Source organism: Triticum dicoccoides, chromosome 3B (genome assembly GCF_002162155.2).
Source record: "Triticum dicoccoides isolate Atlit2015 ecotype Zavitan chromosome 3B, WEW_v2.0, whole genome shotgun sequence".
Lineage (NCBI taxonomy): Eukaryota > Viridiplantae > Streptophyta > Magnoliopsida > Poales > Poaceae > Triticum > Triticum dicoccoides.
Window position 1 is genome coordinate 783716281 of NC_041385.1, and position 15534 is coordinate 783731814.

A 15534-nucleotide genomic window follows, 5' to 3' on the forward strand; every position below is an offset into this window, starting at 1 on the left:
TAAGAGTAAACGATGACCCTGGTTAATCACATCCATATATGATTGGTCAACAGTTCAACACACATGCAAGCATCCACTGATGAAAGCAGCCCAAACAATTGACAACACAGAGGTTACCTCTGAAGTTTCCGTAATCAACATTGACTTATATATACCCACGGATGTATCTTAACTTGTTTCATCTAATAAAGGGAACATCAATTTAACATGTATTGTTTGTGAGAGAAATAAAAGTAAATTTGCATTCTCTCCGCCATGAGAGCCAATATATATTGAAGCTTGAGTTGAAAAAGGACAAGATGAAAAAGTATTGCACAACAGTCTGGGGCTTAGGGGTTTTGAAGAAGTAAACAGTGAAAGAAACAGTGGAGGGCTTAGGGGTTTTGATGTAAATAGTGAGGGAAACAATGGAGGGCTGGCCTTGTACTATCGTGAAACAGTATAGGTCGATGTTAAATTGGCAAACTCGAGATGTATTGATGCACAGGTGGTGTTCGGTGAGGTAGTTTCGTCCCGTCTCTCCCACGAGAGACAGGGCGAAACCTAACGCGCCGCCAGCCCAGCCCCCTTGCTTCTCCACCTTCCCCTCGCCGCCACCAGGGTGCGCCGCCGGACGAAGCCCGGCCAGCGTCGGTGGCGGCGAGGATCTCCTTCCTCCTCGCCTGATCTGCTGTAGCGCGGGCGCGGCACCTTGGCGGGGACGCCTCGTTCTAGCGCAGGGCGTGGTGGCGGGGCTGCGTACGGTCACGCTGGTAGCGGGATTGGACGGCGGCTCGGCGACGGATGCGTGGCGGCGGCGCCCAGGTCCAGCAAGCAGGCAACGGCGTACGGTGAGATGTCCAACGGCGGCGGCTAGCGTTCGATCTGGGCTCAGATGGGCTTCGACGGGCCGTGCATGCTGTTGTCTTGTATCTTCCATGCTCCGTCAATGGCAAACTGCTCCTGTAGGAATAAACACGACGTCCGAGTGCACGTCCATGTACTAGTCCGAGTAGTACTCCTATATCTTAACCGAGTAGGTCAGCTCTCGTACTAGTTCTGGCTCTTATATATAGCCATGTAAATCTCCCCTGTAAGACAACGAAAAAGAAAAGCAATACAAAGCAAAGGCTCGACACGGGCCTTTAACCATCAAAAGCCAACAACTGGTATCTAGAGCCTCGATGATCTAAGATTACGGACAGTGACAAGGAGTTGGTCAAGTCCGGCGAAGGCGGTTCCAAGGCGAACAAGTCCGGCAACGGCGGTTCCAAGGCGAACAAGAACGGCGACAAGGTGAAGAAGGGCGGCAAGTCAGTAACCAGTGGTGGCGGAACGGGCGGCGCCAACGTACAGGCGCATCGCAACATCCCCATCCAGTACCCGATGCTCACCGACGCCAACTACGGCGTGTGGGCGGTGAAGATGAAGATCATTCTCCGAACCCTTTGAATGTGGGAGGCCATCACGGACGACGACGTCGACAAGGAGTGCGACGAAGATGCCATGGCCGCCACAGCCCAGTCTGTGCCGGATTCCGTGCTGATGACATTGGCGGAGTTCGAGACAGCAAGAGAGGCGTGGAACGCACTCAAAGAGATGAGGATCGGAGAAGATCGCGTCACCAAGGCTCGGGCACAAGTGCTGAAGCGCCAATTTTACAAGTTGCAGATGGATGAAACTGAATCGGTGAACGACTATGCCATGCGTCTGACTACATTGGTGGGAGAGATCCGCGCGCTTGGTGCGAAGCTCAAGGAAACTGAGATTGTGGAGAAGTTTTTCAGTTCCGTGACTGATAAATTCACGTACATCATCGGCACGCTCGAGCAGCTTTATGACATAGACGACATGACCATAACGGAGGCGATCGGACGCTTGCGGACGTGGGAAGAGAATGCTCGTGGTTGTCGGAAAGGCAAAGGAGGAGGTGATGACTAACTCATGTACTCGCGCGCAGATTGGGAGTCCCCAAGTAGCAAAGGAAGGCGCAACGTTGGCGAAGGCTCAAGCAACGCGAAGCCCGGCGGACAAACTAAAGAAGGCAAATGAAAAGGCAAGCCACAAGGTCGTGGTAAGGCGGACCAATCTAAAGAGCAGAAGCCACGGAACTTGGATATGTCCGAGGTCAAGTGCTATAACTGCAATGAGATGGGTCACTTTGCGAAGGATTGTCCGGAGCCTAACAAGAGGGAGATCAAGGCAAATTTGGCAAAGCAGGAAGACGAACGTCCAGGTCTTCTGATGGCCGAAGTTTGTGATCTCGTGGAGCCTAACAAGCGTGAGATCAAGGCAAATTTGGCCAAGCAAGAAGACAAACGTCCAGGTCTTCTGATGGCCAGTTTGTGATCTCGTTCAAATGATGGTTGTGAAACCAAACCGGATGGTCTACTTCATGAGAAAAAAGTAACACCAAAGTTACCCGAAAGCCAGAACGTGTCGTGGTATCTAGACACAGGTGCCAGTAACCACATGACGGGGTGCAAGGAGAAGTTCCTCGAGCTAGAATATGATGTTCAAGGCTCGGTCAAGTTCGGTGATGGTTCAAATGTGGAGATTTGCGGACAAGGTTCTGTCCTCTTTGAGGGTCTCACAGGAGAACATCGCATACTCACCGGAGTGTACTACATCCCACGGCTTCGCAACAACATCCTCTCTGTCGGGAAACTTGACGAGAATGGATGCAAGGTGGATATTGAGAATGGAGTGATGACGATCTTCCACAACCTCCGAAACGTGCTAGCGCGTGTGAATCGCATGCGGAACAGGCTCTCAATCCTCAACCTTGATCAATCTCAATCGGAGTGTTGGCTCGCCAAGAGTGATGATGATTCGTGGTTATGGCATGCTAGATTTGGACACGTTAACTTCTACGCCTTGAAGAAGATGTCGAAGATGGAGATGGTATCCGGGATGCCATTTATCGACCATGTTGATCAAGTATGTGACGGGTGCTTGGTTGGAAAAAGCACCGTAGGCCGTTCCCTGCTCAGTCTACCTATCGTGCAAGTGATGCACTCGAGCTGCTCCATGGTGATCTATGTGGCCCTATCACCCCAGCAACTCACGGAGGAAAGAAGTACTTCTTCCTTGTGGTAGATGACTACTCGAGATACACGTCGGTCGTTCTCCTACGATCTAAAGATGAGACGTTTGAAGCGTTTAAGAAGCTGAAGGCTGCAACGGAGATGGAACACAAACTGAAGGTTCGCGCTCTAAGGACAGATCGCGGCGGAGAGTTTACGTCGAACGAGTTCAATGACTACTGTGAGAAGATTGGCATAAAGAGATTCCTTACGGCACCTTATACGCCACAGTAGAACGGGGTTGTTGAAAGGCACAATCGAACCGTCGTTGACATGGCGAGAAGTTTACTCAAGAGCAAGAACTTGTCGGGGACATTTTGGGGAGAAGCTGTCTCGACTGCGGTCTATCTTCTCAATAGGGCTCCAACGAAGGCGGTAATCGGCAAGACTCCGTATGAAACAATTTACGGACGTAAGCCAAATGTGTCTCATCTACGGACGTTCGGGTGCGTGGCACATGTGAAGACGGCGGAGCCGCATGTCTCAAAGCTTGCCGATCGTAGCACCAAGATGGTGTTTATCGGATTCGAGAGGAGTTCCGGCACCAAAGCATACCGCTTCTACGATCCATGAACCAAGCGTCTACGAATTTCACGCGACGTCGTGTTTGAATAAAACCAAGCGTGGAATTGGAGTGCAGCAGCCAACGATGCTCCAAACGGTAACATATTCACAGTTGAATTTCCAACTGATGAAGATGCAGGGGAGGATGTCCAGGTGGTTGGCAAGACGCACAACCAAGGTGACCGCAATGGCAGTGATCACCATGGTGCCGACACCGACGACGACGCGCATGGGTCGCAAGGTGATAGCGACAACGACGCGCATGGGTCGCAAGGTGATAGCGACAACGACAACGACAACGAGGCGCATAGTGATGATGACAATCAAGATGATGGTCACGATCACGGCAACTACGCCGACGATGCGGATGCCAACGACCCGGCATCTACCATGCGCGAGACTCAACGGTCTTCCTCAAGTGCATCGACGCTGACACAATTTGTGTCGCCCCCTTCACAAGCCACGACGGATTCTTCCGGGCCTCGTTGCTACAAGCCCCTCAAGAAAGTCTACAAGTACGCAAAACCAGTTACACTCGAGTACTCCGATTTGTGTTTACTCAGAGTTAAGGAGCCGACGAACTTCGTAGAGGCGAGCAAAAGTTCAAGTTGGATGCACGCCATGGATGAGGAGATGAAGGCGATCGAGAGCAATGGCACGTGGACTTTGGTAACCCGACCTCTGAACCAAAAAGCCATAGGTTTGAAGTGGGTTTACAAGTTGAAGAAGGACATGAAGGGTGCCATCGTGAAGCACAAGGTAAGACTCGTCGCAAAGGGCTACGTACAACGTCAAGGAGTTGACTATGAGGAGGTGTTTGCACCGGTTGCTCAAATCGAGACGGTGAGAGTGCTCCTAGCTTTGGCAGCACAAGAGGATTGGAAGGTTCATCATATGGATGTTAATTCCGTTTTCCTCAACGGTGACCTCAAAAAAGAAGTGTACGTGGAACAACCCCTCGGCTACAAGAAGAAAAGAGAAGAAGGGAAAGTGTACAAGCTCAAGAAGGCACTTTATGGGCTAAAGCAAGCGCTAAGAGCTTGGTACTCAAAGTTAGACCGAAGATTGGTCTTGCTCGGATTCGAAAGATGTCTCCACGAGAATCTGAAAGACATTCTATCAAGCACCGAAGAACAGGTGAAGGATGAAGACGCGACCAAGGAGGAGCGCTGGCGTCAAGCTACGGACGAGCCGACGACAGGAAAGATGATCCCTGAAATGCTACAAGAAACGGCGAAAGCAATGCCAAAGATAATGTTTATGAGTAGTAGTCATCGCATTTGGGATTCAGGTCGCACCGAGAATCGTCATGTTTAGGGGGTGAATGTAGGAATAAACACGACGTCCGAGCGCACGTCCATGTACTAGTCCGAGTAGTACTCCTATATCTTAACCGAGTAGGTCAGCTCTTGTACCAGTTCTGGCTCTTATATATAGCCATGTAAATCTCCCCTGTAAGACAACGAAAAAGAAAAGCAATACAAAGCAAAGGCTCGACACGGGCCTTTAGCCATCAAAAGCCAACAGCTCCTAGGCTCGACCCGCAACACGAGGACATCGGGGGCTCCGGCCCTGGGCGTGGCGGTGGTGGCTACTTCCTTCGCTGGAGGTGGTCGGCCAGTTGGTTGTAGCATCACACATTCAGTCCCGGTGCCGAGTGGGAGACGATGCTGCCAGTGAAAACCGTGCTATGACTTCAGTTAGGGCGAGCCATGGCGGCGTTTTCTCGTCGTTATCTTAATGAAAACATCACCACTGCAGCTACCGTCGACTTGCTTGCGCTGCTCCGGGTGAAAACCTAGACCCGGGGTTCCCGGGTCGAACGATGGCGACACTTTAGGTGTCGTTCTCCCTTTTGGGGGCATTGTTTTTGGAGCAGCGGGTGGATGGAGGAGACAGTGGTGGAGCGGTTTTTGATTTACCACATCAAAGACGGCGGATCTCGGCGGCGTGGCGCAGTGGGGATTCGGTGTCCGATGCGAGGAGATGGACTCGCGCAGGAGGAGGACGCTGTCTGGCGTCATGGTGGCGTCGATGGCGGAGAGGCCTGGCAAGGTCGGTGCGTTAGTTTTTGCTCTGAAGATGGATTGGTGGAAGATGGTGGCAACGGCACATGAGAGTGCGTCGGACCGCTTTGTACCCCAAACCCAGTATGTGGCTTGGTTGGGGCCTCCGACTTTAGATGTTAGGCATTTGTACGATGTCTGTTTGGTATTAGGCCCGGACTATGTGCATACCTTCATCAAGTGGATAGAAATAGTGACAGATGTTGCTAGGATGATGGCTTCAGACTACCTGATGTACTTCTTTGTGAATAATTAATAAAATTGCTGCATGCATCGCCCCGATGCAGAGGCGGGGTAATCCTTTTTTTCAAAAAAAAACATGTTCTGTGCGGCAGATGAACCATGATGACGTCTCACCTGCGTTTATGGGGAACCACAAACGGAAAACCAACACGGTACATGGACTTTGCTCCAAGAAGTATGACTGAGAAGTATAGGAACAAAATTTGCTTGTTGTAAAATGCTGAATAAAACTAGAACGAGAAGGGTCACCCGCCAAAACTTAGGATTTCAAACCACCTGTAGTCTAGCTGCACCTGGCTAGGGTGCTGGTACCGAAAGGAAGCTCCAACGTGCTACACATGAGAACGATTCTTCAAACTCTCCTGATGCCTCATATTCCCCTGTGTTCTCACGTCCTCTCTTACATCAGTATATGTGATTGCCACCTATTTGATAAAATAAGCTAGTGCTACCAACACGTGAAGATAGAGCTAGATGATCGACTTAGCTATTCTATTGAAAATGAAGGTATACATATGAGATTGAACGGCCTTAGCTATTTTGTTGAGGATGAAGTTGTACATCTGACAAGAGAACTTGAAGCTTGGCACCCTGAATAGAGACTACAGCGTGTTGATGCATGTCAACGAGCATAATTCCAATCACCAAGCCAAGCACAATGTTTTTGCAGTGAAATACCCTGCAGTTTGCCTTGTATTTATACATGCGCGATACTTCATCGCCAAGATTATAATTGATTACAGAATCACACCATATCTCTTCCCAAGAAAAAAAAAGAATCACACCATATCAGTCTCTACATATGAGATCATGATCGATACAAAATCACAACGATATTTCTTTGGCTTAAATACACCGATTTGGTTAGACCATGGTTGCCAAGCGTTAGGCAAAAGAATCAAGCTGTAACACAGTAGGCTTGGGTCTCTGTCTAAGCTTCGTCTCGCGGTCAGCTCCGGCATGACGACCTCTACAAGGATACGCCGCACATCGGAAGGAGGCAGCGTGTCCTGCCACTGCACGACAAAGTGGCGCATCCGATCAAAGTCCGTGGCCTTCCACTCGAATGCCTAGACCGTCAGAACCACAGTGTTGTCGACCATCTCCGCGTATGGTGACATTGCTGAACTGTCGTCCAGTGTGTTCTTTAGCAGGACGATCACGTCCAGCCCGATGGTGGGGGTCCCATAGAGGCTGCCACCTTTGGAGCACCGGGGCAACTAGCGGCACCACGAGCATGCATGTTGTCTTCGTGAGGCAGTACGTCTAGTACTCCTCAGGGAACTTCTCCTTGAGCTTGTGAACTCCCAGATCAGGTCGCCCACCGTCACAGCCCTTGTGATCACCCCCACTGCGTCCTCCATATGCTCGTCGTCTTGCATCTCTGGTGTCACCTGCTCTTGCGTGGCAAGGATTTGCTGGCAGAACTCCCAACCTTGCTTCCGCGATCCATCAGCGTCACCCTTCTCCCCGTCGTCATAGACCACTTGAGAGCTTGCTAATAGATCACAGAAGCAAGGTCGGGAGTTCTGCTAGCAAATCATTGCCACACAGGAGCAGGTGACGCCGGGGATGCAAGACAACGAGCATATGGAGCATGTGGTGAGGGAGGTCACCAAGGCCGTGATGCTGGTGCACGAGAAAAGTGCGTCGGGAGACCTGATGACGTGATTTGTCAGTTCAGAAGGCACAAGGAGAAGTTCCCCGAGGTGTACCAGGCGTATTGCCTCACGCACACAATGTGCATCCTCGTGACGCCTCTAATTGCTCCGGTGCTCCAAAGGTGGCAGCCTCTGTGGGGCCTCACCATCTGACTGGACGTGTTCGTCGTCCTAAAGAACACACTGGACGGCGGGTCGGCAATGTCACCGTGCACGGAGCTGGTCAACGACACCGTGGTTCCGGTGGTCTAGGCATTGGAGTGAAAGGCTACGGACTCTAAGCGGATGCACCACTTCCTTGCGTGGTGGAAGGGCACGCTGCCTCCTTCCGTTGTGCAGCGCATCCTTGTAGAGATCGTCATGCCAGAGTTGACCGCCTAAGAGGAGTCTTGGGAGGACTGGGCAACCCTGGGACTTCGTCTCGCATGAGTACAGTAGGTGGGCGTAGGTTTCCCCTGGCGAGGCTTCGATGGTGGCGGCTTCGTCCACTGGAATAAGTGTCTCTTCACCCTAGCTCCATCTCGACGACACCCAGTGTGGTCTGGTCTAGGGATTCATGAGGGTGGTCATCGAGCACTCCTCGTGGGCAGCAGATTCATGCGGCCTCGGTAGCGGCACCATTGATGCTTGGCAGCTGCTTGGATCTGTGAGACTTGCTCCAGTGTCCACTTCTCTTCTTTTGTGTTGGTCCGATTGGACCTTAGTCTTCACGACTTCCCCTCCACGAAGAACAAAGTCAGATTGACTCTGGGTGATCTATGCAAGTATCCAGTGGCCGGGTACATCAGTGGAATCACGAGAAGGCAATTTATGAACTTTTGCACATTGACATGCATAAGACACACTCAGACCCAAGAGAAGGTGAACGAAGGAATTCGTTTTACGTAAGGAATGACTCACCAGCGCTTTTGGACAGATGACCTAACCTTCGGAGCAACAGATTTGGCAAGAGCTTGGGACCGGAGAGAGCTCTGATGCCTGGATGCGTTGGACGAGGACATGAAGCTTGGCACCATACAACAGAGACAACCATGACATCTAGTGTGTGTGGCGCATGTCAACACACAAAAGTTCAGCAATTACCAAGCGAGCTGCATTGTTTTTGTTGTAAGCTTGCCTTGTATTTATACATGGGCGATAAGTAATTGCCAAGATTATAATTGATTACAGAATCACACCATACTAAACTCTACGGATCAGACCGTGATCGGTACAAAATCAGAACCATATATGTTTGTCTTAACTACACCGATTCGGTTAGATCATGCTCACCAAGAATTGACATGCAACACAGTAGGCCGAGGTCTGTCTAAGCCTAAGCTTGGCTGGTTGCCCCCCTGCCCACCTATAGGTTGTTGTGCGCGTTTGACCACCTAAGGATGGCATCATGCTGTCTCCGCACTTCTCTGCCTCTGAAATGCATCAACAAAGTATAAAGTGGAGAGAGCTAGGCTGTGAAACGCATCAGCAAAGGTAAAAGGTAAGTACTATCAAGACGGTATGATTTTCAATAATGTTTACATAATACCAAGATGTAATATCTTCACACGAGTGGGTTCTTCCACACATATTTAGGGCCAGTTCTTGTGGGCAATTCTCCGAAAATTGACCCCCTCCCCAGCTTTTTCCAGAATTGCCACTCTATATTTTCTTACAATTCCTAGCTAACTAGATCTTAACTAGCTAGGAATTGTAAAAAAAGATGAAGTGGCAATTCTGGGAGAAGCTGGGGAGGGGGTCAATTCTCGGAGAATTGCCCAAAAGAACTGGCCCTTAGTCTAGGAATTGTGGTCGAATGGGTTGTTTCTTGTAGCCAGAAGCTCCGCAGGCTATCAGAAAGGGGGTGGCGGGCCGCCAGGGCCCGGTCGTCCGAAGAGAGGGCCGCAGCAATCTTGGAGCAGGCAGCAGCAGCACAGGAGATAGAAGCTGCAGAAGAAACACTTGTTCAGAGTTGCAGGTTTATTAATATATAAAACAAAAGGGGTTCAGAGGTGCAAAATTAAAGTATTAATAATATACATGCATCACGGCTTGGAATTGAAGCTTGAGTTGGTGCTAAAAAAATTACACTTGATCCCTGAACCAGACTAATTGTCTGCCAGGGTGAATAGTCTGATTTTTTAGAAGGAAAAAAATTTGACATTTAACTGAATGACTGATGATCTCCATCAGTTAGCTGAGAATTCAACTTACCAGGATCTGAAGAATCCACCGAACCCAGGCCCCCAAGAACCAGGGACACCAGGAAACCCAGGCCCACCAGGTGGAACCGGACCCCACCCTCCAGGGCCTCCCCAGGCCGGTCCTCCAGGCCCATGTGGATCCATCCTACCCTGAATTGCTCCTACTAAAATAAAATGAAAAAACAAGCTAAGCTGCTGCTGAATGGTTAACTAGAGCTTCACAACTCAATCAGAAAGAACAAACCGAGACATGGTGTAGCAGTTTGTGGTGAAGAAGGATTTATAGAGGTAGAGTGAGAACTGGTAGTTGTGCATGTACCTTCTGTTCAATGGCTCACCCACTGCTCTATCTTACTTCCATTTCAACTACTGTTCTCTGCTAAGTATTGCAGCATTACAGGGACAATTTGAGCACTAGAGATTGAGTTCTAAACCACTTTGTTTCATAGCAAAAATAGTATGTGGACATATGAATCTAGCAGACCCATCTAGCTGATTTTTCTGAAGCAACACCGAAATCCAACAACAAACAAATTGCAAATGTAAGGTGCAGGACTAGCGTACAGTTTTGTCCATTTATCTTCTGTTTGTTACAAACAGAAGCTTCTTCTCAAAAGTTGCGAATATTTCCCTTACCTGAAGATATATAACATAGTTGTAAATGTAAATCAGACAAATAGCTACTGGTGGACAACTTAGTTCTTAATCAGGCGTAGAGCAAGCCAGTCAGGCAACTTTCACATGCAACTTAGAGGTGTTCAAACTTCAAAGAGTAGGTCGCAGATAGGCCAATCTCGACATGTATACATATAATTAAGCTTGATATACTACTCAGGATTTGACAAGCTGACCAACAAGAATATAGCTGAATAATTGAGATAGATAGCCTAGGTTTTCGTCCATGCAGCAAGGTGACCTTGTCGAAGGCGGGCATACGCCTTTGTGCGTGCCCCACAGCGACACGCACATGCCTAACCATGTCTAACTCTCGCTATAGTGGTGATCTTAGTTTCCACAAGTCCTACCTAACCATCTCCATCATTTATCTGAATTATTAGCTCCTGGGCAAAGGGCCAGAATATGGCATTGGAATCTAACCTAAATTCCCATTATTTATTCAAGAAATCAAGAAGATTTGGAATCATTTGTTAGAGTAAAACATGTCCAAATCCTGCAAATAAAACTGTTCCAACCTATCATGACAGACACATGTAAAATGGCCCCAACGCATTCAGCTCCCAGAAATGCATTATGATACAATATGGAGGCATTGAATTTAACCAGCTAAAACAAAAGGTACAAACAGGAAATACACTAAAAAGAACGGACTATTAGGAAGACCCCTAGATAAATAACAAGTACTGAGAAGACCACTAGATAAATAGAATAAAGCGTCCAAGAAGCACACTCTTATCAGAGCGTTTTTAACAAAGAAGACCACTAGATAATAAATACTCCCTCCGTCCCATAATATAAGAGCGTTTTTGACACTGCACTAGTGTAAAAAACACTCTTATATTATGAGACAGAGGGAATAGAATAAAGCAAGTACTCATCCAAGAAATTAGAGACATGAAGCGGATCAATTGAAAAGTACTTCAAAAGCAGAGCAAAATGGTATCGACCCATCTAGCTACGGGTGAAGCATCGACGCCCAGGAGCATTACAAAAATTGTGTTTCTGTAGTAACACCTTCTCTAAGTCTGGCTGCAGCATACATCAGTTCCATAGATCATTAGTTTCTTGCTTAGAACATAATTGTAAAAGCAGCAAAGCCCACAGGGAACATGAGGCACGGTGCATATTGAAAGGTTCAATCGTAGAAGCAGAACTCTGTTCTCTGCATGCTTAATGTTGCTTTAAACTACTGTTCTCTGCAGAAGCAAAGCCCACAGGGAACAGAATCGTTCATCTTACTTTCAACTATAGTTCTCTGCAAGCTTACTGTTGCCGCATTACAAGGACATTTTGAGCTGTAGAGATTGAGTTCTAAACAACTTTGTTTCATAACAAAAATAGTATGTAAACATCTGAATCTACCAGACTCATCTAGCTGACTTTGCTGCAGTTACCCCGAAATCCAACAAAGAACAAATGAAGAAAGTAATATATATATATATATATATATATATATATTGCATCATCAGCGTATCGTTTTGTTCACAAACACAAGCTTCTAAAAGGTTGAGCATATTTTCCTTACCTGAAGATATATATCAAAGTTGTAAACAAGAGGTATAGTAGGAATGCACATGTACTCAGACAAACAGCTACTGGTGAACGATGTTCTTCTCATTCAGGCACAGGACAAGTCTGACACGCAAATTTTCACGTTCAACTTAGAGGTGTTCAAAGAGTAGGTTGTAGACAGACCAAGCTTGACATGCACACATATACTACTGAGGATTTGCACTCAAATTGGGAAGAAAATAACCGAATAATTGAGATAGCTAGCATAGATTTCCGTCCGTGCAGCAAGGTGATCTCTTCAATGGCGGGCAGACGCCTACATGCCCGGGAGCGACCCACACACGCCTTCCACGTCAGCACAGTTCCAGGAGGCATAAATTTTAGGGAGCGTTGACTCAAGCAAAAACTTTCAAGTACTGCTGAAGTTATTAAGAGCAACTGTGCTACAAGCATCACGCAAAGCCTTCACCCGAAGTGGTTAACAGCTGACTTGAAATAATAAGAGATAATAATTGCGAACCGTGCAACAGAAGAATATAATAAGATGTCCATAGATTTTCAGGTTGTTGTACCGCTCTTTTCTAGAAGAATATACTACAACCATGTCCAACAAGATCTACCTAACCATCTGCATCATTTCTCTGAATTATTAGCTCTTGGACAAAGGGCCAGAATATGAGATTGGAACCTATTCTAAAATAATTCTTTAGGCAAGAAATCAAGAAGATTTTGAATCATTTGTTAGAGTGAAAGATGTCGAAATCCTACAAGAGACAGACACGTAAAATGGTCCCAGAACAGACCACCAGCTCCCACAAATGCACATAACTACAATCCATTACATAATTCTACATGAGCCAAGTTTGCTTTAAGAGAGCAACACATCACCTGCGCTAATATCTTAGTTACAACCAGTAGCACAGAGAGTCACAGTTCATAGTGGTAGATGCCTGAAGAAAACAGAATTATAACAGGACACTTCATTGAGAAGTTGACTATTATGATGCAATATGGAAGCATTCAATTTAACCAGCAGTTCTCCAAAGCATTCTAGAGGTCAGGTGCCGCTTGCAAGTCAGCAAAGAGGAAAATCTGCCTCTTCCAATTGTCAGGTACAACAATGGGTACAAACAGGAAAAACACTAAAAACTGACTATTAAGAAGACCACTATATCAAGAGATAAAATCAATTCTTCAGTTAAGAAATAATGATGTGAGGCATGAAGATTGCTCAACATCCAGTACGGAGACGACAACTAGATAAATAGAACAAAGCAAGTACTCAGCCAAGAAAATAGAGACATGAGGCGGATCAGTTGGAATTTGTTATAAAGGAGAGCAACCAGCTTGATAAGTTTAGCATTAACACAAGACATAACCTCAGCCCGAAAGGGTATCTAAACAAGCATAGATCCACATAACAGTCACTTCTTATCATAACTTTTTATACATCAACATAAAAAGAAGAAATGAGCATGCTCATACTTGATCCAGCTCATAGACGCTGCAGCTTATGAGGATACGAAAACTAGGCCCTTGAGGCACCACCTCACTCAACAGCCATCAGATGAATGGTGAAGCGTCCGCAGCAAAACCTTCTCGTGTCGTGAAGAAATCATGAGGAACAAGAGTCTGTTTGAGCCCATATTTATAGAAATTGATGTCTTGGAAGCTAGCAACCAGTTTGCCATCAGTGTCAACGTAAAACAGCCAATGAGCAAACCTGACTAGCAAGAGCACATCACCATCACCCGAAGCAACGATCACATACCAATTGCCATCACCATCACGGGCTTCAAGCTTCCTCCTGATTTGTGTTAGCGGCAATTCAACCCGGTACTTTAAGTCCCAAATCTCACTTTCATAGTTCTGCAGCACCCATATATCAACAATTTCATTTGCCCTGTTAGAGCTATAGATGCCAAGCATGCCATCCACCTCAAAGATAGATGAGTAGGTGGAAGCAAGTGGAGCACGCATCTGTCGAAACGACTCAGCTATGGTGTCGAAAACTATTACCAGTTGCTGTTCAGCCTGATCCTCGAGCTGGGCGCTTTCAGTCTCATATTTCAGATAAGGCAGTGGGTACCAATGCAGACTATGACGCGCCCAGACAGGTACATTGAAGAGCGCTGAGATCACTTCTCTCTCCGGACACCCGATGTACCACGGTGGCTGGTCGGAGCCCAACGGAAGGACATAGCAGCCAAATTCGTCCTTAGGCATGTCCAGGTCGCAACATCGCAGTAGCAGCCTGTACTCGGCGGTAGGTGCATGTGGATACATCCCCACGATGTTGAAGTCTGTTGGAATAAGCCACGGCGTGTGTTGTCGGGCTCGTCGGGCGCGTCGGGTGCGCGGGGGACGGGCGGGACACACTGGTAGCGTTGGGCTCGTCGGGTTCGTCGGGTGTGTCGATGACGCGCGGGACGGACGGGACGTGTGGGATGCAGTAGCGTGGCGTGTGTGTAGTGTGTTTACTTGTAGCAGTTCCATGTGTGTAGCGTGGCTGTGTGCGCATGTGTGTGACGTGATAGTCAGCGGCGTGAGTTAGTTAGCCAGATGATCAGCAGGCTGTCAGCGGCGCCCGTTGGAGCTGGCCGCGTCGTCCGTGTGGCGCGCGCGTCGTGCGTCCGTGCATGCATCGGATGGATGAGCTAGCTATTTGCATGGGCCGATCAAGTCAGTTTGGTAGTGCATGGATTAGTGGCCACGGCCGGGTCATGTGCGTCGTGGGCATGCAGATCATGCCCGCGCATGCAGCGCGACGGATGCGTGGGCGCTGCGTTTGGCCAAGGCTACAAAGCCGTCTTTGTAATCCAGTGAGTTTGGTGCTATGGGAAAAGTAACGGGGCTGTGAAGCCGGGTGAAACTCCAGTGTACCGTGTGCTCCTCCTTCTTCTACCTCTAGCTACGAGAGAGAGAGAGCTGCAACAACAAAGTCCCAGGCTGGACACCTGAGGGAGGCATGCTCACGCGTGGCCGGGTTGTAGACGGAGAAGCAGCGGGCACACCTGGAGAGGACGAGGAGGCCGTCGCAGGAGGCCTCGAGAAGGAAGGGCTCGGCAAGCCGGGCGATGGTGTGGAGCTGGTCATCGGCGGCGGCCCGGTGGTCGAAGGCGAGGATGCTATGGGATCTGTCTCTGCAGACGAAAGGGAGGATTGGCTGGCGGGCGTGGTGGGCGAGGAGGAAGCGGCGGGTGGAGATGGCGCAGCGCCAGGCGCGGCGGACGGCGCGGAAGCCGAGGAGGGATTTGGGGTCGAGGCGGACGAGGATCTCCCACAGGTTCCAAAAGAAATGCAGCACCATTCCTACTACCTCCCTTCTAAAATATATGACGTTTTGGAATGGAGCTAGTATTACTAGAGACTGATAAAATCCAAAGGATTTTGAATCCTAGTCCATTTTTCTTGATTCTGGTGCATGTCATACTTGTAGTAGTACTACATAAAAGGGAAACTAAACTTGGGAAAATAGTTCATACAAATCTGGGTGCCATGATCTTTTAATAAAAATGCATCTTTTTAAGACAACTGTAAAAGGCATGTACATAAACATTTC

The 15534-nt window shown here is 48.2% G+C and overlaps 2 protein-coding genes and 1 pseudogene across 2 annotated transcripts; 1 reads left to right on the forward strand and 2 right to left on the reverse strand.

Annotated features, from left to right (window-relative positions):
* LOC119280023 overlaps nucleotides 1-1431 on the forward strand; it is an 18622-nt pseudogene extending 17191 nt beyond the window's left edge.
* A 7885-nt stretch (nucleotides 1432-9316) lies between these two features.
* On the reverse strand, nucleotides 9317-9998 carry LOC119282221. The gene is made up of 2 exons (XM_037562528.1): nucleotides 9793-9998; nucleotides 9317-9525 (listed from the first exon to the last, which is right to left on the reverse strand). The coding sequence occupies exons 1-2, from the start codon at nucleotides 9914-9916 to the stop codon at nucleotides 9338-9340; spliced, it is 312 nt and encodes a 103-aa protein (XP_037418425.1). The 5' UTR covers nucleotides 9917-9998; the 3' UTR covers nucleotides 9317-9337.
* A 3537-nt stretch (nucleotides 9999-13535) lies between these two features.
* Nucleotides 13536-15282, reverse strand: LOC119280024. Its single transcript, XM_037561031.1, has 2 exons — nucleotides 14922-15282; nucleotides 13536-14281 (listed from the first exon to the last, which is right to left on the reverse strand). Exons 1-2 carry the CDS (start codon nucleotides 15280-15282, stop codon nucleotides 13536-13538), a joined length of 1107 nt encoding a protein of 368 aa, XP_037416928.1.
* Between the last annotated feature and the right edge of the window lie 252 nt (nucleotides 15283-15534).

What these genes read in the sequence shown, in the direction of transcription:
- LOC119280024 (XM_037561031.1), bottom strand. Translation starts at nt 15,282, where the DNA reads ATGGTGCTGCATTTCTTTTGGAACCTGTGGGAGATCCTCGTCCGCCTC. An exon ending in TGCCTCCCTCAGGTGTCCAG is followed by an intron (nt 14,282 to 14,921) that starts CCTGGGACTTTG and finishes CGTGGCTTATTC; the next exon opens with CAACAGACTTCAACATCGTG.
- LOC119282221 (XM_037562528.1), bottom strand. Translation starts at nt 9,916, where the DNA reads ATGGGCCTGGAGGACCGGCCTGGGGAGGCCCTGGAGGGTGGGGTCCGG. An exon ending in GGTGGATTCTTCAGATCCTG is followed by an intron (nt 9,526 to 9,792) that starts GTAAGTTGAATT and finishes TTTCTTCTGCAG; the next exon opens with CTTCTATCTCCTGTGCTGCT.